The sequence below is a fragment of the Magnolia sinica genome, chromosome 3 (assembly GCF_029962835.1).
Source record: "Magnolia sinica isolate HGM2019 chromosome 3, MsV1, whole genome shotgun sequence".
Taxonomy (NCBI): Eukaryota; Viridiplantae; Streptophyta; class Magnoliopsida; order Magnoliales; family Magnoliaceae; genus Magnolia; species Magnolia sinica.
Genome location: NC_080575.1, coordinates 93,942,836 through 93,965,984, shown reverse-complemented (window position 1 = coordinate 93,965,984; position 23,149 = coordinate 93,942,836). Strand labels below are relative to the sequence as shown.

General features: G+C 38.5%; 1 protein-coding gene across 2 annotated transcripts; it reads right to left on the bottom strand.

Annotated features, from left to right (window-relative positions):
• Positions 1 to 741: 741 nt before the first annotated feature.
• On the bottom strand, positions 742 to 22,102 carry LOC131240272 (uncharacterized). 2 transcript variants are annotated; one of them, XM_058238397.1, is made up of 6 exons: positions 21,764 to 22,102; positions 19,018 to 19,212; positions 10,273 to 10,389; positions 10,026 to 10,175; positions 7,960 to 8,018; positions 742 to 1,136 (listed from the first exon to the last, which is right to left on the bottom strand). In XM_058238397.1, the coding sequence occupies exons 1-6, from the start codon at positions 21,950 to 21,952 to the stop codon at positions 1,001 to 1,003; spliced, it is 846 nt and encodes a 281-aa protein (XP_058094380.1). In that variant the 5' UTR covers positions 21,953 to 22,102; the 3' UTR covers positions 742 to 1,000. The 2 variants fall into 2 exon arrangements, with proteins under 2 accessions (XP_058094380.1, XP_058094381.1); XM_058238398.1 differs by having other exon boundaries at positions 19,018 to 19,238; positions 21,764 to 21,905.
• Between the last annotated feature and the right edge of the window lie 1,047 nt (positions 22,103 to 23,149).

Sequence of the window (23,149 nt, the reverse complement as noted above, 5' to 3'; positions counted from 1 at the left end):
ATCAGCCACATTCAAGGGATTAGGATCACCTGATCAGTGTGATTCTCACACCATAGCTTGCTCCTAGTTGTATAAATGAATGAATGGTTCAGACCCATGATAGGTCAACCATTGTGCCACCCAGTGTGAGATCAAGTGAGACCCACTTCCATTCATCTCTCCATCAACAGAGAGATCAAACAGTGGTCATTCATTCTGGTCCACTTTTAGGCACCTGGGACCATTGGGGTGAGATCGAGAGAGAAAGGGAGGTATTACAACTACATCCCCCAGAGTAAACTGCATCTACTAAATACAGTTGCTCTACATGCCCGATAGATCATGCAACGCCTAATAATTGAATTCAAGAGCAAAGATTGAGCGTTGCAATCACACTCATCTATCATAACTCATTTGAATATCATCTCCTCCATCTGGAAGGCACCCATGCAGACAGGCAACCGCTGTAGAAAACTTTTAAGTAGACTGTTTGATTTCAACAGTTGACTTGAGTCCAGCGAATCATAGTATCATGAACATCTACCGGCATGCTCTCAAAAGGCATATGGCCCATCCACAGGAGTACCAACCCAATGGAAGTTAAGATCAACCAAACATGGAGCCATGTGATGACATGAGGTGGACATCGAGGATCAATATTCAAATGGAAATAGAGATATGGAAATGATATTTTAAAAAAACAAAGGAGACCCCACTTACATGGCTTCGAATGGATACAATGCCGCATTATGCATGAACTCCTGCAACAGAATATATGCAGCTTTATTGTATTTTTTGTTCTTTTTCGGATAACAATCAAAACAATGACGAAAGAATAACAGGAGGATAATATCCAATCGAATGGACCCTCCTCTCCACTCTCACCACTGTAAATATTTCTCACTAAACACAAATGGCTGAAACAAAAAATAACTAAATCTTCTGAAAAGAAGCCCTTTTCCTTTCTCTTTTTTCTACAGTCGGATGAATATCCATCCCTCCCCTTGCTAAAGGGTTGCAATTAGTCAAGGTAAAAGAGAGTTACGATCTTCCTCATGTTCTTCGCTTCTTGGCAGGTTTCCATGAGCAATCTACTGTCATGGAATGCAAAGCAAATGACTTGTTGCACATGGGAGAGAATGTCCATGTTACACAACCTGTTTGTTTCAACACAAGATAATCAGTAGGAAACCAACATACTCTCTCTTCGTTAGCAACTGCATAAAGGTGAGATCCACGATGGCTGGTGTCAGTGTTCAAAAACACACTGACCAATTCAAAACTAGGCAGGATTTTCTGTCTGACTGAGCTTGGACTGAGTGCAAATTCTGATTTTTTACACCATCATTTAAATCAAGTCTAAGTCTGTTTGGGTGCCACTTAAAATTGATTTGCAACTCATTTTATTCAATTGTTATTATGTATTAGAGATCTTTTTCATAGTAGGAATTAAAAACATAACCAACAATTTATACAAACTATGATCTCTAATTCTTAATTGATGTTAACTGAAATGGTATGAACTCTTTTTTAAGTGGCAACCAAAGATGCCCCAAGCGGCTGAATATCCACTGTATTTGGGCAGTGCAATAGAGAAGCCGAAATGGAATTTCTGTGTTCATTTTTTCATTTTTTCCTATCAATATTATTTGCTATGAAAGTGGGCACTAAAACGCTCTTACTGAATTTCAACACTTCAGATAGAGAATCAAGAAGAGAACAGGTGACTGGAAGTTTCAGCAAGCATGAGATCAGATATAACCCACATCTTGAAATTCTACTACCATTCCCATTTATTTATTTTCTTTGGGAATAAATAAACTCAGTGTCATGCCTCTGACAAGTCACTTAGGGCCTGTTTGGATAGACCGCAAACTGGGGAATCCAAACAGTTCGCATGAACAAGACATTTGCACCTGTTTAGATAGAATGCAAACCGGGGAATCCAAACAATTTGCATGGACAAGACACTTGCACTGATTGGATAGAATGCAAACTGGAGAATCCAAACAGTTTGCATCCACAAGACATTTACACCAGTTTGGATAGAACGGAAACTGGGGAATCCAAACAGTTTGCATGGACAAGACAATTGCACCTGTTTGGGAAGCAGCAGATGCAAAGGCAAAGTGTTTTCATTTGCTTTCCCCTCCTCAAAGAGGGAGTACAACCTTTTTCTTGAAAAGTCAAATGGACAGAAAATGAGTTAGCCTCTGAGCGCCTGTTTGTATTGAAGGTAAACTAGGGGAATTCAATGGAAAGCAAAAATGTGACATAAGAGGGAGGCAAACTGACATCAGTGCCAACCCTTTGCTCCTGTTTGTTTTGGTAAAGAAAAGTGCTAGAAAATGTTTTTCCTTTGCATTTGAAACCTTTTGGATTTGCACAAAGGGAAACCTTTTTTTCCCTCCAAAATTGGGATTTAAAATGGCACATCAGGGCATGTTTGGATTCATGAAAAGGAAAGGAAACATTATTTGCCATGAAACTAACTTTCCATTGTTTGTCAAGCCTTTCTTTTTGTCGAAACTTCTTTTCCCACTAAATTTGTTGGAAAATAAACAAACTTATTTTCCCACCTCCATCCCCAAGAAAGGAATTTTCCCAAGATGGAAAGAAAATGACTTTCTCAATGGTTAAAACCCAAATTTGCCACCATCCATCTTCAATCGCTTCACATGTGCCAATGTGAGAAATGAGCCATTGTACATCTTTCATTATGCCCTACAAGTCACATATGGCAGCATGCAACATAAGCCCACAGTATTCCAACGCTGTCACTGTTACGAAACGGACCATAATGGCCGTTACAGCCTCTCTTTTTTCTTGGAAAAAAATATGTTTCGGGCCTGTTACAATTGTTATGGGCATTTTTTCCATAACAGCCGTAACGGCCATCACAGCCCCTTGATACGTAACCGCTATCATTAGTTATGTTACCGTTTTCGAAAACCTTGCATGTGCCACCATCCATCTTCTCTTGCACCCCACATATGCAAAGCATCCCACATGCCACGTGTGCCATCATCTTCTCTTGCACCTCACGTGTTGCACCACATCCAATGTTTTAAATAACATGTACTGTATAGCATAGGATTTAGCCCTCTAGCGTAAGCTACACGATACGACAGTTCTATTTTTAATTAAAATAATAGGACAAAATACAATTAGTAGTAAAAATAATACAAAAAATGGCAAAAAACCTTCACTGCGGTGATGAGATGCCTAAAAAATAGACCTATCCAAACATCAGGTGGGCCACACCACAGAAATCAATGTAGTCACCCAAAAAGCCTTCAATATGGCGTGGTTGAGCCACATGATGGCTGGATCCACCCTACTAGACTGGGTGGTTGACTGATGAGGGTCAAATATTACATATCAGACCCCAATTATTACCTAATTTTACGTACATGATAATGTTTAACGGAGTATTTTAATTATATTTTTATTGCAGGATGAAATCAGGAGCGTTGATGGAAAAAGAGTACTACAAGCATGAATTTGACACTCCGAAGTCACCAGAGCAAGGGACGCACTCAAGGGAACTAATACTGAAGAATTCACATGCTAGGGATCCGAGGAAATCAAGCCGTTCAAGTTAAAAAGGCCCAAAAATGGTCCAGAATGCAAGATTACATGGTTTCCGTCATCCGATTGACTCGAAACTTCATACATGGCCTGGAGGCCATAAATAAACCATACATATTAAATTTCAACCATTGGATATCTCGAGAAGTGGCCCAACGGCCAGATCAGCCCATTAATTTCCAGCTTGGGGTCCACCTGCAAGCTACATATGCCCCATCTTTGGTATCAACACTTTAAATTATATGGAGAACCATATGGATGGAGGAGATTTGGTGCATACATCATGATGGACCTCACATGTGCACTGCATGCACACAGTGCGAACGCACACCAGCAGTGCACCCATACATTCAAGGTCGGTCAGCAGGCGCTGACCGACGAAATACAAAAAAAAAAAGGAAATTTCCAATAACGCGACAGCGTTAAACGCCGTCCGGCGTCGGTTTCAATAGTGGGGCCCAATAATAATCATGTAACAAGATCTGAACCGTCCATTGTGCCTCTTAGGTAGGGAAGACCATCACCTAGGTGGAATTTCGGCCTCATTTCGTGCGATCACATGATCTCCACCATCAAAGGCAGAACGGACGGTAGAGCAGGAAATCAGGTGGACCGCATCAAAAGCTATACAAAAGTAGTCATTTCCAACTGAAATTTCGAGTAGATTACAATGGATGGCATGGATTTACAATCAGAACTCGATCATGGGTCATCTGACACCACCGACTTCAAACGGAAATTTCGGTTTTGCTTGTCGTGAAACAGGGACTTGCGGTCCCCTGTTGTGGGCTCCACACATTGTTCTAACGGACAATCCGAACTGTCCATCAGAGTCCCTGGGTCCCTCTCATCCAAGCCTAGTTGACAGAGTTGAAAAAGAGAACGAGGATTGATTTTTCAACCGTTCAAAAGTATAATGAACGGTAGGTTTAAAAACTCTGTGGCCGCATCAATGAGCACCCAAAAATATCCCTTCCCTAGTGTTTTTTTGAGAAGAATCCATTGGACGGATCGGATTACCCAAAATAATGAAGGAATGAGTCCCACCAGCATCCGAGCGGAAGAAATACACGTCCTCTGTTCGCGTCCCGACAGCTGTCCATTTTTCGGAAGCTGGTGGGCCACCTCTATGGTTCGTATGATCGATCCAAGCCGTCCATTGTGTCGAGCATCTCAGAACGTCCCAAGAGATGATGATTTAATAGACGACATGCAAGGAACGGAACGTGGGAAGCTCCGATTTTCAATGCGTAATGTATATACACGCACCGACTTCTGTTCTCAACCGACCGGTTGCTATTCTCATGCGTAGCTCTGCACCGCAGCTAAAAGCTATAAAGGAGAAAGAAAAGGCTCGTTTGCAAGGGGAGGAAGAGATCCAGAGAAGAGAAAAGAGAATAAAAGAGAAGAAAAGAGAAGAAGAGAGAGAGAGATGTTTTCTTTATATCAATTTTATTTTTCTTTCTTTTTATTTGAATTCATGGATTGCTAATCTTCTAGCTAGGGCTGAGATGAAACCCCTAATTTGAATGACTCTTGTAAGTGTTGATTTCATCTGAATTTGATTGGTTTGTTTCTTTCTCTACTGTGCTTAACTGAAATATCCGTACTCCTCCATTCTAAGAGCTCAACCAAAGTCTAGTTATGGACGTTGTTTGGATTACTATTCTAGGTGCTTGTGTCTGACCATGAACAGGTTCCTATAGAGGAAGAAACAGGAATCAACATCTCTTCATGCCTGACCATGGATGGAAAGATGTAATCCATATGCTTTAAGGAATTATACATTCTGTGTGCCCGACCAAGGACATAGAGTGCGCTTTATTTATTTTTGATATCAATCTGAATTAGGGTGAATCAACAGGCAGAACAAGGTTTATGATAATTAGGGGTGGATTCGAAAGTCCTAGTCTTCTCCTTGATTGAATTTTTCTCATTATTCTCGGTTATTTTTCTATTGATTTTTATTTAGTTTACTTAATTACTATCGCAAATATTTGTTGGATTAGTTAAGAAGAGTCTTTAATTTTGAATTGTGACGATCAGTCCTCGTGGGAACGATCTCGTAATACGTACCATATTTACATCTGATTCGTATACTTGCGAGTTTAAAATCATTTAAATCAGGTTGGTTTAAATAAAACATCATTGACAAAACTGTAGAAAACGATGACGAACTATGATCCAACCATCATGTGGGCCATGCCATAGAAAACAATGCGCATCCACCCAAACACCTCGACTGAAGCATGGTGGCCCATGTGATGGTTGAATGGTTGCATGCCATGCCATACACACCTTACCGCAGGCCCCACACAGAAAAATGTTGTAAAACAATCCTAACCAACAATATTGCATGGGAACAGGTCAAAAAGGGAAAAAATCAAAGAAAAAAATCCCAAAAGAAACCATAAATCTTCATCCAAAATTAAAAAGAACTCATTAAGAGATTAAATGGCAATAACATACCTCTATCAAGATCAAGAAGAGATACAATCAAAATAATTTATTTATTTATTTTTAAATGAATTTTTGAGCTTCATAACCATATGGATGTGAAAAGGGGGGGAATTTAAACCTTTGTCCTTCATTTAGGCTCCCAATGCTCTTGAAAATACTACAAGGGGAATATATTGTAGGGCCCCAATTGATAGGTCAAAATCTCCTCTTCAACAGCTTTGTGGATTTCTACAATCGAAGTGTGGTTTTGGGAGCCATAGGTGAAGTTGTGGTAGAGAGTTTACGGCTTGAAAAGTTGAACTTTGCAATCGGATGTCTTCCCTTTTATAAAAAGTTTGGCTTGTGTTTGTTTTACACCATTTAAATATGCTGGTAACTGTTCAGCTGTATACTTGTCACACTCATGGAGATAGTAACAATTGCCTGAGATTTATGATTCTTTTTTCTTTTTTTTTGAGAGAGAGATGTGAATCTAGAAATAAACCCTATCCACGATAAGATTCACAGTTTTAATGGTCAAGATAGCTGTACTTTAGTGCTACGTGTGAGGATGAGTCACCACCATCTTCCAACTGGTGCTCAACTAATGCAGATGTACAAAGCCAAATCATAAAATTTTGGGGCTTTAACTGGTGCATACACTACATCTGCTACACGCTGCATAGCGTATGCCACGCTACAAATAGCACACGAACACAAGACCATCGCTATTTGGTTGTGCTACGTTACGAGCACTATTCAAAACACTATCCAAATGTACCACCATTCATCTTCTTTGGCACCACACATGTGCAAAGCACCCCACACATACCAATGTGCCACATGTGACATTGCCCATCTTCAATCGCTCCAAATATACCAATGGTGCCAATGTGCGTAAGTTATGCCATCTAACTTCAAGCGCCCATGTGTCAAAATGTGCTAATACATGCCAGCATTGTACAACTTAAAGTTGCACCCACATATGCCACATATGCCACATGTTCATTGTCCATTTTCAAGCATCCCACATGTGCAACGTGCTAATATGGTACACGCCAGTGACTACCTAGAAATTTTTCCGAAGATTTTATTTTATTTTTTAGTTTTTTGCAGAAAAACAAATTTGATCTATTTCTGGGAAAATCTTTTTGGAAAACAAACAAGGAAAACAATGTTTCCTTTCCCACAGTTACCTGGAAATAGTCTTTCCTGAGAAACATTATTTCCTTTCTTATGCTTTCCACGAATCCAAATAGGCCCTTAAAGAGTTACAATTTTCTATAATCCCAGATTTGATGTTCTAGAGATCATTGATCAACCAAGGACTGTATCTACATGGATTGGTTTGTACAGGCTCTGAGTATTGAATGCAAATCTTCATGAGGTAATGGGCAATCCTCAACTCAAGAATATCTACAGTTGGTTAGGGTTCGTCTGTCAAGTGGGGGGCTCGGTTCAGTGATCTAAACCATTTTATATAGTGGGACAAACTGTGGGTGCCCATGCACCTAAAATATCCCAGACTGGATGACATTAGCTGCCTTGGCCTTGGTTGAATGTGGACATCTAATTGTATTTTCTTTCTTAAAGGTCTATTTGCTGGCTACCAATTGAAGGGTTAGTATTTTCCCATCTGGGAGATTTATGGTGCATTGGCCATTGAAAGTGCATCACATCAACATTTTGGATCATTTAAAGATGGGTCCCACTGCACTCATTACAAACTCAAAATCTAAGAAACTTGTGGATATTCTTGGATTGAGCATTGGATAATGGATCTTGTAAATAACAGTGTGAACTGATAATAGACAGTCACAGACGTGAATTCTTCATCGAGTCAGCCAATTTAAGTGTCCAATAAAAAGATCAATTTCCGCATAGGGTCAGAAGTGGTAGGTCCCAATATTACTCGGATAATCATACATAGAAAAGCGATTGATAACATACCTGCTAGCTTCAATCAAGGGCAGATGATCATTATGGGGCTTCTCAATCACATTCTTCACCTGAAAAACAGAAAATAGGAAAAGAGAAATCATAACATGACGACTTGCACGAAAAGAAAGTCATGAGAATTAAAGTATTAATCACTTTCTCTGTATGTAACAAGGAAACTCCATTTTCTATCTTGACATGTCTGATTTTTTTTTTTTAATCATCTCTGAAGATTTTTTGGCATGTCTGATGCTAAACAATATGCTATGATGGCATTCTTGTAATTGTACTACAATGGCATACTGGCAATTATTCAGCATTCGAGAGTACTAGAACTCTCCTAGATGTTCTAGAATCTTCCTACATATGGCCTAAGAGGCCTATTAATAGTTCTCTGTATTCATTCTTTTGATCAAGCCATGCAACTTTTTATCTAGCATTTCACATGGTATCAGACTCTCTTCTTCTTCCCTCTCTCCCTCTCCTCTTCCAATCACCTGATCTTTGATGCAAATAGATCTCCAGTCCCAAATATATACTCCGGATCACACGTGTGGGTCCCACACCGTCACGCGTGAACCCGTCCCAAATATATACTCCAGATCGCACATGGGTCCCACACCGTCACACGTGAACCCAACTAGGGGTCCATAAGGAGCATGTATTTATTTTATTTTCTGTTTTACGCCTCAAAATAAATGAAAGAAGTCTAAACTTACCATTGCACAAGGGCAGACAGGACTGACTCTTAAGGTAGGGATATTTTAGTCTTTTCATTTTATTAGGTCTTACCTATTGCTAGGTTATAAATAAGTCCTTTGTGGGATGTGTAACTTCCTTAGAGATTGAATATTGAGATAAGTTTCTTTGCATGTATTTGTAATGGTGGCCTGTGTTGCCTCTTGAATCTTTGCATGTGTTGCTATGAATCTTTCATCAAACTGCATCCCGGTGCTTCTTGGCTGCATCAAAGTGGTACCAAAGGAAGTTCCTTCCTTGGGAACTTAGGCTTTTGAGGCATCTCCCTTTGCCTTCTCTTGTACCTCTTCCCTTCTTTATCTATTTTATATCTTCCATCCTAATCCCATCTCAAAAATTCATATAGAAACCCCAAATCCATTAAAGCCCTATTCCTCCCATTCCCATCTCGATATCCTTCCTCAAACCCAAAACCCATCAAAACCATATCCCTCCCGTTCTCATCTCCATATCCATCCCCATGCCCCCAAACTTATCAAAATCCTATCCCTCCCATTCCCATCTCAAAATCCATCCCTAAAACCCAAAATCCAACAAAACCTGAACTCTAACTATCCCTCTTCCCTATTCAAAAAATAGATTAAAAAAATAATAATAATAAGATAAAAATTCATAATGAAGCAAGTAGATTTAATGGCATCATCACCATTCTGAAAAAAGTTTGCATAGAGAAGGTGAAACGAAATTTTTTGGCTCCTAGACATTGAACTCCACTATTTAGAGCAAAATAGAGATCTCTTACTCTTCCGATCCTAAGGGTTCCCCCATTCCAATAGGTCATCACCATCCATCAATTGGACTATCCTGTCCACACCATGCCGCATTACTTGCAGCTTCAGAATGTTCAACTGCCCCTTTACACGAGCGAGCTAATCTCCAAGTGGTATTCAATGACAAGACTCGCAACCATGCATTTATACCCATTTCTAATCTTTAAAGGGAGGCCAGGATAAGCAATAGGTACAATTTACAGCCCATTCCTTAAAATTCAGGACGATTTTACACAGCATTTGGACAAAGGCCCAAATAATAATTGGCAGGATTATGAGAAAATGGGTACAACTAGCATAGGTCTCACACATGCATGCTATACTGGCATGTGTGGGAGAACAGGTTTCACAACCCTACACCCAGCTCATTGAGACGAAATCTGACATCACAGTCCTCCATGTCATACACCCCATTCATCAGGTTTCAAAGTCTTCTGCAAAGACGATAGCTTATGTTTTTTTATGAGAAAATAAAGCAACCAAGGAATAATGGTGAAACACAAACATAAAAGAAATTATGTGAAGGAGAAGCAATCATCCAAATCATACTTTAGATAGCAATTCTTGGCTCTCAGGTGGTTGCATCTTCAAACTTTGTGGCAATATAACTGTAAGCAACTCTGGTTTCTCAGCTCTTAAAGCGCCTCTAATAACAGCTGCATTAGTCCCTGAAGCTCCTGATGTATAGATATGGTTTTTCTGGAAAAACAAAAACAAAAGAATCTAAAGCATTAGAAACCAAAGTGAGAAAAGGTAATGGGAACAAAAATATAAAATGGAAGTTAGAATATCATACAGTTATGATCATAGCATAGCTCAAAACCTCAATAAGCTGTTGATGCATGAAACCCATGTTCCGTGTCCCAAAGAAACCAATTGCTCTAGGTCCTTGCTGCTGAATGGCCAATAACTCCTACAAAAATTAAAGAGAATAAATCACCCATCATAAACTTAGGCACAAATATATTGCTGCATGCCATCAATACAAGGTGTCAAATATGGAAACTGAAGCCAATGCCCATCAATGTCTGTAGAGTATCACGGTTAAATGATATTATTTAATGACTTTATAAATTACAAATAATAGATGATCTTGGTATGAGCATAGCTTAAATGAGGATGTTGAGGAGGATGAGTGGCAGGACAAGGAACAGATAGAGTTAGAAATGAACGAATTCAAGGGAAATCAAGAGTAACATCAATAAGTAGGATGAGGGAAAGTAGACTTAGATGGTTTAATCATGCGCCCGTAAGAATGGGTGAGTTGGTACACGTTGAAGGCTCTAAAAGGTCATGGATTAAGGTAACTAGAAAAGACTTGATGACCTATGGTTTAACTAAGGATATGGTCCTTTAAGGGTGGAATGGCGGAACAGGATTCGTGTAGCAGACCCCAATTAGTTGGATAATGCTTGGATGATGATAGATGATGATTAACTACAAATAACAGTTTTAAAAAGGATAAAATATAAAAATATTATATATAGAAATATATTATAGCAATGAATTAGAATAAAAAAATATGGTAAATTAATATTTTACCTTAATAGATGGTTCAGCAATTGTTAGTCGTGCGCCACACGACAGATTGCGAAAATGTAGTAGTAGCCACCATTTGGAAACTGCCACCGAGTGAAAATGAACTTTGATGCAGGCGAACAGCCCACCTAGGCCCACAACCCAGCATAGGACCCAACATGTGCTGATTTCGGACTGTTTATTTATAGATTTGGGGCCTAAATATCAAGATTTGCAATTTACTACTTGTGAAAAATATGAGGGCTGATTTAAAGGTGTGATTGAAGATGCGGGGAGATGCGATTGACGATATAAGGGCTAATTTAAAGTGTGATTGAAGATTTGGAGGATTATTTCCAAGCTTCACTATTACTATTATTAGGCTTTAACCATCTTAGGTAGATTAGATTGATTTGAAATCAATTATAATTTATTTCATTTGAAACTAATTATGACTGATTTCAAATCAATCTCTTTGTTAGGGGGATTCTCATTGAAGATTCATTTAGGGTCTTGTGTGGGTGGGTAGGCATTCCAAAATTTTCTAAGTGTGAGTTTTTCTAAGGTATTATAAGAATATATGTTATCGAATGTGAATGCAGGCTGTTATAGGCCCATTCTTAGGCCAATCTAGGTTTAGGACGTAATGGGTATTTTTGCTTTTGTGGCATTCTTACAAAAGTTGGAAACTATGCTAATAGACTTGAACGAGGAAGGGACGTATGAACCCTGATCCTCAATCTCTCTCTCATTCTTTATCCTTTCTTGTCTTTAATATTTTACTCCCCCCAAAACCTGACGTAAGTTCAATAGAATACGAATACTGGGTGGCAAAGGATGCCCAAATTAGGACTTTGTTATGAAATAGTATGGAGCCTCTGATCAGTGCAAAATGTTATCTTTGTCAAGACAAAGAAGGAAGTCTGAGATAATCAAAACGAGATGTATTCAGGAGAAAACAACTTAACTTAGATATATGAGTTACTTCAAAATATTTTCACTCTTTGACAAGGAGATAAAAGAGTGTTCAAGAGTATTATTCTACCTTGTGAGAATAATACTAACCACCACCAACAGATTATGAGAGATTATGCGATGGCAAGGAGAGGAATTCCATGTTGCTAAATTTTTCTCTAGTCTTCGTCTTGAGTCTGTCTGAGCTCAGATTCTTAGAGGTAGCAAGATTCCATCTACTACCAAGGCTTTTGCTCGTGTTCAGCATGCCGTCAGTGTATAGAGCTCATTTTTGTCAGATCGCTCTATATTTATGTCTGCATATGGTAGAGGATATGGGAAAGTCATCGTGGTGGCCATGATCGTGGTGGTTGTTTTGATGGTAGAAATACATGGGGAGGTCGCTTTGGAGGCTGAAATAATTTAGGAAGCCTTGGCATAGATTTCGATGGTCACCATAGCCATGGCAATCGACAGTACACTCGTTGCGGTCCTAATAACCACACAGTGGACACATCTTGGGATCTTATTGGTAAGCTTGCCTAGGCGAATCAGGTTTATTCCTCTAATGATGGCACCGAGGGTTATGTCTCCAAGCCAATCTCCTCCACTTCTAAGTCTAGTACTTCATGTGATATGGTTACACTGTCCAAGGAAGAATATGTTAGACTTCTGAAGGATTGCTTCACCACGCATCATCATCCACAACTGCTCTCACGTGATCAGATACCGTTTTCCTTGCATCATCTGATAGTGTGCCTTAGATCATTGTCTTAGGAGCTTCCGATCATATGACCGATAAACATAGTGTGTTATCTCAATCAATACCATTGTCATCCATGTCTTTTGTCACATGAGCATATGATACCAATGTATTTGTAATGGTAATGATGGTCATAATGGCCACCACCGTTACCTTTACAGTGCAGGCTGAAATAGCATTTACGGTTGTTACAACCTTTATGACCCTCTAAGTTGTGATGGGTGGAAACTAGCTATAGAAGAAGAAATGACTTCACTCTATCACAATCAAACTTGGATGTGGTGTTTTAAACAGCTATGCTATGTGGTGTGTAGATTACGCTACATAGCATAGCTTAGCCTTGACGCTGTGTAGCTCATGAAAATAACTTAAGTCAAAAGTAGCCTACGCTACATGATAATTTGCATACGCTACACGCTACATAGACAGTAGACTACACTATACGCTACTAGCTTTAATTACAAGTTATTTTTCACTACAACATTAAAATCAATAAATGTTTTCAATGAGTTGTTACATTTTTCTATTTTCAATAAAAATTAGTTAATCTTTTCAATGCTTTTAATAAAATAATATAAGTACCAATATTAAATCAGTTTCGTTGCTCTTTCTTCACCTTTATACTTAATCATTGCCCTTTCCTATTAATTTAGGTTGCATTTTACTGCACCAGATATCATGAAATTTTGTTAAATTTCATTATTAGTCAGCCTAATTTAGTGCAAAATATCATGAAATTGGTGCAATCAAGTGCAACCTTGTTTAAAAATCTAGAAGTAGCGTGCAGCTTATGCTACACACTATGCAGCTTAAGCCTCTTGCTTCAGAGGGGTGAACACTACGCTACAGCTATTCGTTATTTAAAATACTGCTCGGACGTTAATTGGATTACCTCTTGGAAAGTGGGCAATTAGGTGCAGATGGGCGTGTATGATAAAATATAACCCTGATGGCTTAGTGGATCATTTCAAAGCTCTGTTAGTTGCCAAAGGATCCTCTCATACCATTAGAGTTGACTACTTAAAGATGAACTCACTAGTGGCAAAGCTTCACTTGGTGCGAGTAGTTATTTCCATTGTGGCAAATTTGGATTGGCCATTATATCACCTTAATGTGAGGAATGCTCTTTTCTCATGGAAATCTAGTTGAAGAAGTTTACATGGAGCACCCACCTAGGTTTGTTGCTTAAGGGAAGTCAAATAAAGTATGACATCCCAAGAAATCGATATATGGATTGAAACGGTCTCTAAGAGATTGGTTTGACAAGTTTAATAAAGTGGTGTTCAAGGTCAAGATGAAACGTAGCCAGGCCAACCATTTTATTTTTGTTCGGCAAAGTAAGACAAGGACTATTGTGTTAGTTATATATGTAGACAACATCATTATCACAGGTAGTGACAATACAGAGTTGACAAGTTGAAGGTTTTTTTTAAAAAATTTTTTTTTTGAAAGATGATGATCTTATTAAGCATGGCCGAAGCCAACAGAAAAATTAGACGAAGAAAGAGGTAAAAACGAAACCTCGCCTAAGATCTTAGAGGCTAAGGCTCAAACCGCTACATGCAATTTAGCCCTAATGAACACCTGGGAGGCGCGCCCATGTCAATTCCTAAAACATCGAGAATTTCTCTCCCACAGAAATTAGATGACAACCAACAAAGAAATTCTCCAAATTTTCTTTCTTATCTTACCGACACCTCCCCATGCCAAGCTAGAAGGAGATTATCAATTGAGACTGGCATGACCCATGCTACTTCAAACAAATCAAAAAAGCTATCGCAGATTCCCAAACTCCTTTAACAAGTTGATGAAATTCTTACATTGGCATTTTTATACAAAGGATTTGGGTCGTCTTTGATATTTCTTGGGCATTGAAGTGGCCAAGTCTAAGGTGGGCATCAACTAGTCCCAACGAAAATATGTGATAGACCTACTAGATAAGATAGGTCTTCTGGGAGTCAAGCCTACCAAAACTCCTATGGATATAAATCAGAAACTTAGTGTAGATCAGGGTGGATTAATTGAAGATCCAAGAAAATATCGTTTGACTTGTAATAAAATTATTTGGCCTGATATTACATATCCTGTCAACGTGGTTAATCAGTTTAAGAAAACCATGCTTCATATCCTCAAGTATTTAAAGGAAGCTCCTAGTCATGATATCCTCTATAAGAAAAATGGTTGTCTTCGAGTGGAAGTATATTTCTTATGCAGATTAGGTTAGTTCTCCATCTAATATGCAATCTACATCTGGCTACTATACTTTTGTAGGTGGTAATCTTGTTACATGAAAGAGTAAGAAGCAAAGTGATGTGGCCCGTTCAAGTCCTACGGCATAATATAGAGTAATAGCCCATGTGACATGTGAACTTATTTGGCTACAAACATTAATGGGTGAACTTGGGTTTATAAAGGTTCCTACAAAGCCGTATTGTGGCAATCAAATAACCTCTCATATTGCCAATAACTTTGCCTATCATGAGAGGACCAAGCACATCAAAGTTGATTGCCACTTAATTCGGGAGAAAGTTGTAGCTAAGGAAATTTACATGTCATTCGTCAAGTCTTGTGATCAACTGGAATATATATTTACAAAAGCTTTGCATCATACTCAACTAAATCGTCCCTTTATCAAGCTGATCATTCGAGATATATATGCTCCAACTCAAGAGGGAGTGATATTGAATGTGAATGTGGGTTGCTATATGGCCCATCTAGGTTTAGGACATAATCAGTATTTTTGCTTCTATGGCATTCTTGTAAATATTGGAAACTACATTAATAGACTTGAGAGAGGTGAGAACGTGTGGACCCTAATCCTCATTCTCTTTCCTTTCTTCTTTTCACTCCTTCCTCAATCCGCCCACAATATCAATGCTTAATTTCTCCCTCTCTACTCAAATATTCTTGTGGGTATACTCTTGTCCTTTTCTTCTTTTTTTTTTTTGCAATTTGGGTGTCAAAATCTCATCGACTCGATTACTGGGTTGCACCATTTTGGTATCAGAGTCGGTGATCATTAGGGAACTGCCGACTCTACATCATCTCCTAATGGCTTCGAAAGAGGTGACACAAGAAGAGTTTGTTTGTTCAAGTAATACAATTGGTCTACACACTCACAAAGTGGATAGATCAACTCACACATGTGGAAAGCAATTTCACGAATCAAGTGGAGGAACTCTAGCATGGAGAGAATTTAGAGTAGGTAATACATAGCAGAAGGTCCCCACCAAGGTCTTAACCAACATGGGGCAACCCCGGCTTATAAAGACATCAATGATCGAATCCTTCAATTGTTGGAACGTGACAGAAAACTCAAAATTGAACTAAAAGTTTCAAAAACGATGAAAAGATCTACGAAGTGAAAGGAAAAGTTAACATCTGAAGTAATTAATGCATTAACGTTGGACCTACACTTGAATTCACCAATGGATCCACTGATAGCAGTGGTCACATTGATAGGCATACAAATAGGTCCCAACACACAAATTGAAGCACCTTTGCAAAACATGACTATAGCATGAAAAGCGAATCAAATGTTTCAGAATCCAACAAGAACCTTAAAGTTATAACAAACAAGTTGACACCCACAAAAGCGCAAGCAAAAGAGATATTATCTACAGTGGACTCTAACAAAGGTTGTGCCGAGCCAACACTTAGGGTTACACCACTAGTTTCCACCAAGGAAGAAGAACAAGGTATTTTATATCGGTAACGGTGGTCGTAACAGTCACCACCATTACCATCATGGGTATTGGGCATAATGGCCAATACGGGGGAATAACGACCATTATGACCCTCGTAACGGTCAGAATTTTTCTTTTGCCCAAAAAATTCTGAAAAAATATCTAGAAAATCAAGAATAATGTAACTATTACAAATATGTATTCATTTTTTGTTTTGAACATGTTTTTGGCAGTGTAACAATTCGCTCTTTGGTGAGAGTGTTGTATCGGGTTATCTAGTGAATTTGTGAATGTTATTATATGTCTCTAATGTTTACACCGCAATCATGCACTAGAACTAGAAATTAGAAAAATGCATAAATACTACTTTTTCAACTTTTTGAAAAAATGGCCCTTGGGGCTTCTATTCACTCAAATCACTTCAATCTATGGTTTTAATCTTAAAAACTATAATAAGAGTGGTCAAAATCTTTTGTAAAATGATCTAGGAATTTTTATAGTGAAAAAAGTGAGGAAAAAAGAAGAAGAAGGATTTAAATAGAAAAATGTGGTCGTTTTTCGACAGTTACGGGGGTAACGGTCGTTATGCCTCGTAACAGCCTTTACGGCCACCGTAATGGCCGATACAGTCCCAAAGCACCAACTACCGCATTTCACCCCCTATCACATAACAGTCATGGCCGTTACCTATACGTATCAGCCTTTACAAACGTATCGTAACAGATACGGAACACCTTGAAGAAGAAGATTCATCATAGAGATGGTATAAATCCAAAGGTCGAGATTAGTTTCCAACTCAAGGAAGAGTTCTTTCAAAGCCGGGGAGAATTGATGCAAGCCCACACCCACAAGCCATCGTAAGGCCCAACATGTGTTCATTTTGGACTGTTTATTCATAGATTTGGAACATAAATATCAATATTTGTATTTTATTATTTGTGAGAATATGGGGGTTGATTTATAGATGTGATTAAAGATATAAGGGCTAACTTGAAGATGTGATTGAAGATTTGGAAGATTATATCCTAGATTTGCTTTTATCATTATTAGGCTTTTACTATCTTGGATAGATTGAACTAATTTGAGATCAATCTCTTAGTTGGGTTCATTTAGGGTCTATAAAAGGGAAGGTACTATAAGAGGTAGCCACCGCTCATCTCGTTCGCATGGAAAAGGTTAAATGACTTTTGCGGGTGCTTGCAGGCTTGAGCTGTGGTGAGAGAGTAAGAGGTAGGCATTTTAAAAATTTGTCAATATGAGTTTTTCTTAAGTATTGTAAGAAGAAATTTGATATCAATAAAGTATTTCTCCCTCTCTAGTCAAATATTCTTTTGGGTGCACTCTTGTCCATTTCTTTGCGATTTAGTGGCACAGTTGGCATGTGGGGAGGATCTGCCCAAGCGTAGGCACCTCCAAGCTAGGCACAAGAATCACACAAGGTAAAAAGAAACAATCTAGAATTTTTTATTCAATTCAAAGCTGCCTTCATATTACTCATCACAAGCCCTTATATAAGCTTTTGAAACGTACATATAAGGAAAACACAATGTCATTGAAAACCAATTACAAATATAGAAAAGATATAAAAGAGATAAGAATGCATTAAAAATGTTTGACTAATGGATATGGATTAATCACATCTAGCTAATTGATTTTGCTAGCTAATTACCTAAATAGGAGGCTTGGGCCTCCTTATTGATGGGTCGGCTATTGAGCTTCGGCTTAATGGGCCTAAGCCTAGGACATGGGTTGTGGGCCCAGATGAGCCTGCATCAGTCAGGTGTCAAGATCTCATTGACTCGAGAACCTGATTGCACCAAACTTCAATGGGAGCTACTTTGGAAATCAGTTCCCGCAAGGGTGTGGCAGCATCTATGGGTGTCTTTCTCAAATGATCTATGGAGGTTGGTAGATCGGATTGAACAAATGTAGGAAAATGTGGTTTGTTATCCATCACTTTCTTTGATATTCTTAGGAACTCTGAAGCCAAGTCTCTAGCTAGAGAAGGGATTCATACTTGCCTGGTAATCTTTGCAATTTGAGAGTGTATCCCTATATTTTAACCTTTTATTTATTTATCTTTTAATAATTCTTCATCCATCATCATCACAACCACCATTATTATCATCACAAATAGCCTTATCCCAGCTATCATCTTTACAAATCTTTTTCCACAAAAATTCAAAGCTGGAATTCTCATGGTCGGTTGGCAAAGTTTGACTACAGACTTCCAACCTAATGGCTGCCCCCCTTTGCTCAGGCTGGGAGCCAGATGGTACAATTTCTACCAGGAGTGTTATTCCCTCTATAGTATAAGATGTCATCAAATGGCCAATAGCATGCTTCGTCAACAGGTTTTGGAGAAGATCAGTTTCCAAACATAGAAAGTGAATATATTGATAACAAGTTATTCACATTATCCATCCATCTGACTTGTTGGAATGTTCTTTGAATGAAGAACGCCATGTGGAACAGGAAAGATGGCAACAGGCAAGATTGCAGCACTCGCCCTAAAAGAGAGACTGCATTTTATAGAAATTGCATACAAGAAGGCAAATATGAATGTGACATGGTCATGTTTCACAAAAACTTTCTTACTCTAAATATGAAGATGGCATACCTGTAAATAGTCGAGGTCAGGGATTGGTTTTGGCTCTGTCACCAGCAATGTCCCAGGACCTTCGACAACAGACTGGACTTGTGTGGGAACTTGGGTAGTGATTTCATCATCAGAGCCAAACATCTGAGCCCCGTTCTCACCTTCATCCCTCCAACAACCGGTATCTAGGTCTCTTCTTGTACATCCACAAAGCCACTATACCAGTACATAAAAAACAGTCCCTGGTAGTAAATCATTAGTAAAAACCAAAAATACAATGAATTGATTCTAATGTCATCATAGGTATACAACAAAAACGTTTCAAGTAAACACAAATAAACCAGTCAGTTCCTTCAATCTAAATTCTGCAACTAACAAGCCCAAATAACCCTTGAGTGGAACGGTTCAAGGGACTGTTATAACATGTTATGATTAAAGTAATAAATTCCAAGACACCCTTTATTTAATTCTGCAACAAAAATTAATTCAAAGCTTCAGACTAGAGCTGTTAATGGGTACCCGGATCCCTGGGTACCTGATGGCCCAATCAGATTTTACCAGGTCCTGGTCCAATTTTTGGATCTGTTAAAAAATCAGGTCAGGATGGGTCATGTCTCACCTTTTTGGACCCCATTAAAATTCAGATCTAGCCGGATCAAGGTAGGGTTCATTGACTTGGACCTGGTTAAAACTTAAAACCAGGCCGAGACAGATCAAGTCAGTTCCTGGGTCAGCTCTAGTTAGTTTTAAGATTAACAATATAGATATTAAATATATTGACTATTCTAGCAAAGGAATACGGTTTCCTAAGCCGCAGGCATGTAAGAGAGCCTGTCTACACACCAATGTATGTGTCAAAGAGGCAATTGTAATCCATTCGCTGGGTGGGCCAACCATGTAAATGCTCTTACTTGACTCAAAACTCAGATACAAAGACCTGATGGTTAACCGATGGGTACCCGAACCCAATCAAATCCTGGTCCAGGCCTTCAAGAATGAGACACGAACAAATATACGTATTAGATAGGAAGCAACTGATCCATTTTACAGGAATAGAGCAAGGGATGATTTCCCCCTAACTAAATAGTTCATTTAACCTAGGGGTGGTGTGTTTTTCAAAGGGTTGGCATTGTATTTTCCTTTCATGTTTTATGTTATTGATTTTTATTTTTATTTTTCTTTTCTCCTCTTAATGCAGTTATAATTATTTGCTCAAAAAAAAAAAAAAAAAAAAAAGGAAAAGAAAGAAAGAAAGAAAGAAATAGAAGAATGAGAGCTGGACCTGGCAAGACCCAAACCAAGTTAGCGTGGGTAAGGATAATATAGGACAGACCCAAACCCAACCCATTGACAACCCTACTTCAGAAGAAGTAAATGAAAAAGAACACAGAAATACTGAAAAGGGAACAGCTGCGGATGTGTTTGTGGGATCTACAACTGCTAAAATCCACAGTTCTGCAACTAATCTAAAGCTAAATAAGACTCACTATGTTTATCCATAGATAAATGCGAGAGAAATGCAAAACCAATTTGCACAAGAGGTTGGCTGACCCGATGAGTAGCTTGGCCTGACATACAGTGAGATCAAGCCATATACCAGGGGGGCTCTGTATGAACATGTTATCCAAAAAGCCAGGTTGGTCTGTTCATCAAGTGGGCCAAATGCGTATGCTGGATAATAGATGGCGATTTCTTTCTAACTGGGCACTTTGCTCATACAAAGTATGGCTGACCTGATGAGTAGATTTGGGCTGATTTTTTTGTGCTAGAACATGTTCTTGATTGGCCCCCACTTAATGATTAGTCTGGATCTCACACAAGTGTACCACATTGGCATATGTGCTGTGATTCAACTCATCATGTGAGTTACTGTACCATTCCTCTAAAAAATCTCAAAATTCAAAGAAAAGCGTTATGCTTTTAATTTAACTCTTGATGAAACATATCTTAGGCTTCTAAAAAGCAAACCAATACATACAGAAAAAGAAATGGTAGAGCTCTTTCAAGTAACAAAGCACAATGAAAAAAAGCAAATCAGACTATAAACACAATAGCTTCAATTTAAAAGGGCATGTAGTTGCAAATTAAACAAGAGATTCTCATATAGCATTCTATCAATATTACGGCTTCAACTTATAAATAAATAAAGATCTAAAATCCCATTACGAAATAGCAGTCAGCTAATTCTCCTTAGCAAAAGAGGGCGTGCAGCATCTTTCACCCTGTGTAGGAATTCTTTCCCTTTGCTGTAGTTTCTTTTTTGCTCAGTAAATTTCAAAGAGAGAGAGAGAGAGAGAGAGAGAGAGAGAGAGAAGAAAGTAAAACCCAATAGAGAGAGAGGGTTCCAAAGCTTCATAATGCAAGACGAAAGGGTAACAGACAAGAGAAAAGAAGCAATCGAATTAGAACCAAAACCCATGTTGCAAATAAAATTACAGCATTTCACCAATCTATTGGCTACAAAATGAAAATAAAAACCCAAGTTCCACAACACCATGACATAATATAGAAACGAATTAAAAACCCAAGTTCCAAATCTTCTTCATCCAACTCCTTTGAAGAGGGGGACAAAAACAAACCCCCCAAAAACAACCCATCAGTCTAACTACTTCAACTGAGAAAACCCAAGTTCCAAAACTTCAAAACAATACAAAAAAAAAAAAAAAGACGAGAGAGAGGGAGAGTGCGTGTGTGGCGAAGGAAGTAAAACACACGAGTCCTACAATTCTTTTATAATCAAATGAGAGAGGGAGAAAGAGGTATATACCGAGAGAGAAGAAGAAGAAGTGTGAGTTTTGAAGGAGAATTGAGATTTTTGAAGCCCAAATCCACATCTTCTAATGGAGGAAGGCTTGAAAGAAATTGGGTTTTGTTGGGAGAAGATGTTGAGGCTTTTTGAAGCCCAATCTGACGACTCTGTATTTAGAGGCAACAACAGTCTCAATGGAATAGACATGATTTTTCTACCCTTTTTCCTTCTTCGATTTTCTCTTCAGCTTTTTTGCTATTTCCTTTTGGAAATTTTCACAGACACAGAGAGAGCAAGAGACAGATATATACGGTAGACAGAGAAAGGCCTCTCCTCTTTCTTTCCTTTTTTTTTTCTTTTTCTTTTCTTTTTTTTTTACGAGGCATTTGCGTTGGATTTTTTAAGAATACAAGTCGACTTCTATGTTAGTTTAACACCACTTTAAAAACGGTGGTGACTCATCCTCCTCACATTTGGTCCTGATCTACAACATCCAGACCACTAAAACTATGTGTCCTATCGTGGAAGAGGAATATCTCTAAAATAGAATTAATTAATAAATCTAACCATCCAATTTTCATAGTTAAATGGATGTTTTAAAGAAAAATAGATGTTAATATCAACTCCATTGTGAAATTTTTAGATTCTGCTCCATAAAAAGTTCGATCAGAGATTGGACGTTCTGGATTTCCGAAAGGCTACTCCATGTTTGCGTTTGAAGAGCAACCAGTGTTTTCTAAATGGTGCGAAACTAACATTGATATTACACTTTGAATAAAAAGGCTTAGGCCTGTTTGGCCGGACCGATCCCACGGTATTAGGTGGGATGGGATTTTAAAAAAATCATTATTACCCATGGCATGGCAGGGACTGTTCCCTGTTACCGTGGGATAAGCTTAATCCCCTTTTTGGTTTGCAATACAGTGATACATTGAAAGGATATACCCACCATCATTTGAAACTATTGACAATAACACATATGTTATATCTAAACCGTTCATTTGTTTTGTAACCTCGTTTTATAATATGAGCCTAAAAATGAGACAGATCCAAAACTTATGTGGCCCCAAAGAAGTTTTCAACAGTAAGTATTCAATCCCCATTGCTTTCTATGGTGGGATCCACTTGAGCTTTAAATCTAATTGGATTTTTGGCCCATTTTCTAAAATGATCTCAAAAAATGGGTGGACAGTGTGGATATAGCCCACACATCATGGTGGGACCTACACAACTTGCTAACATTGAGTGATATTAGCACAGGACCCGATACGATTCCATCTAGCCTACTTCTAAGCTTTTCCACTCTTCCCAAACATGGAATGGAATTGGCACAGGACCAGATGCAATTCCATCCCACCTAAGAAAAAACTTTGATACTGCGACAGTGTAAGGTGGACGATATGC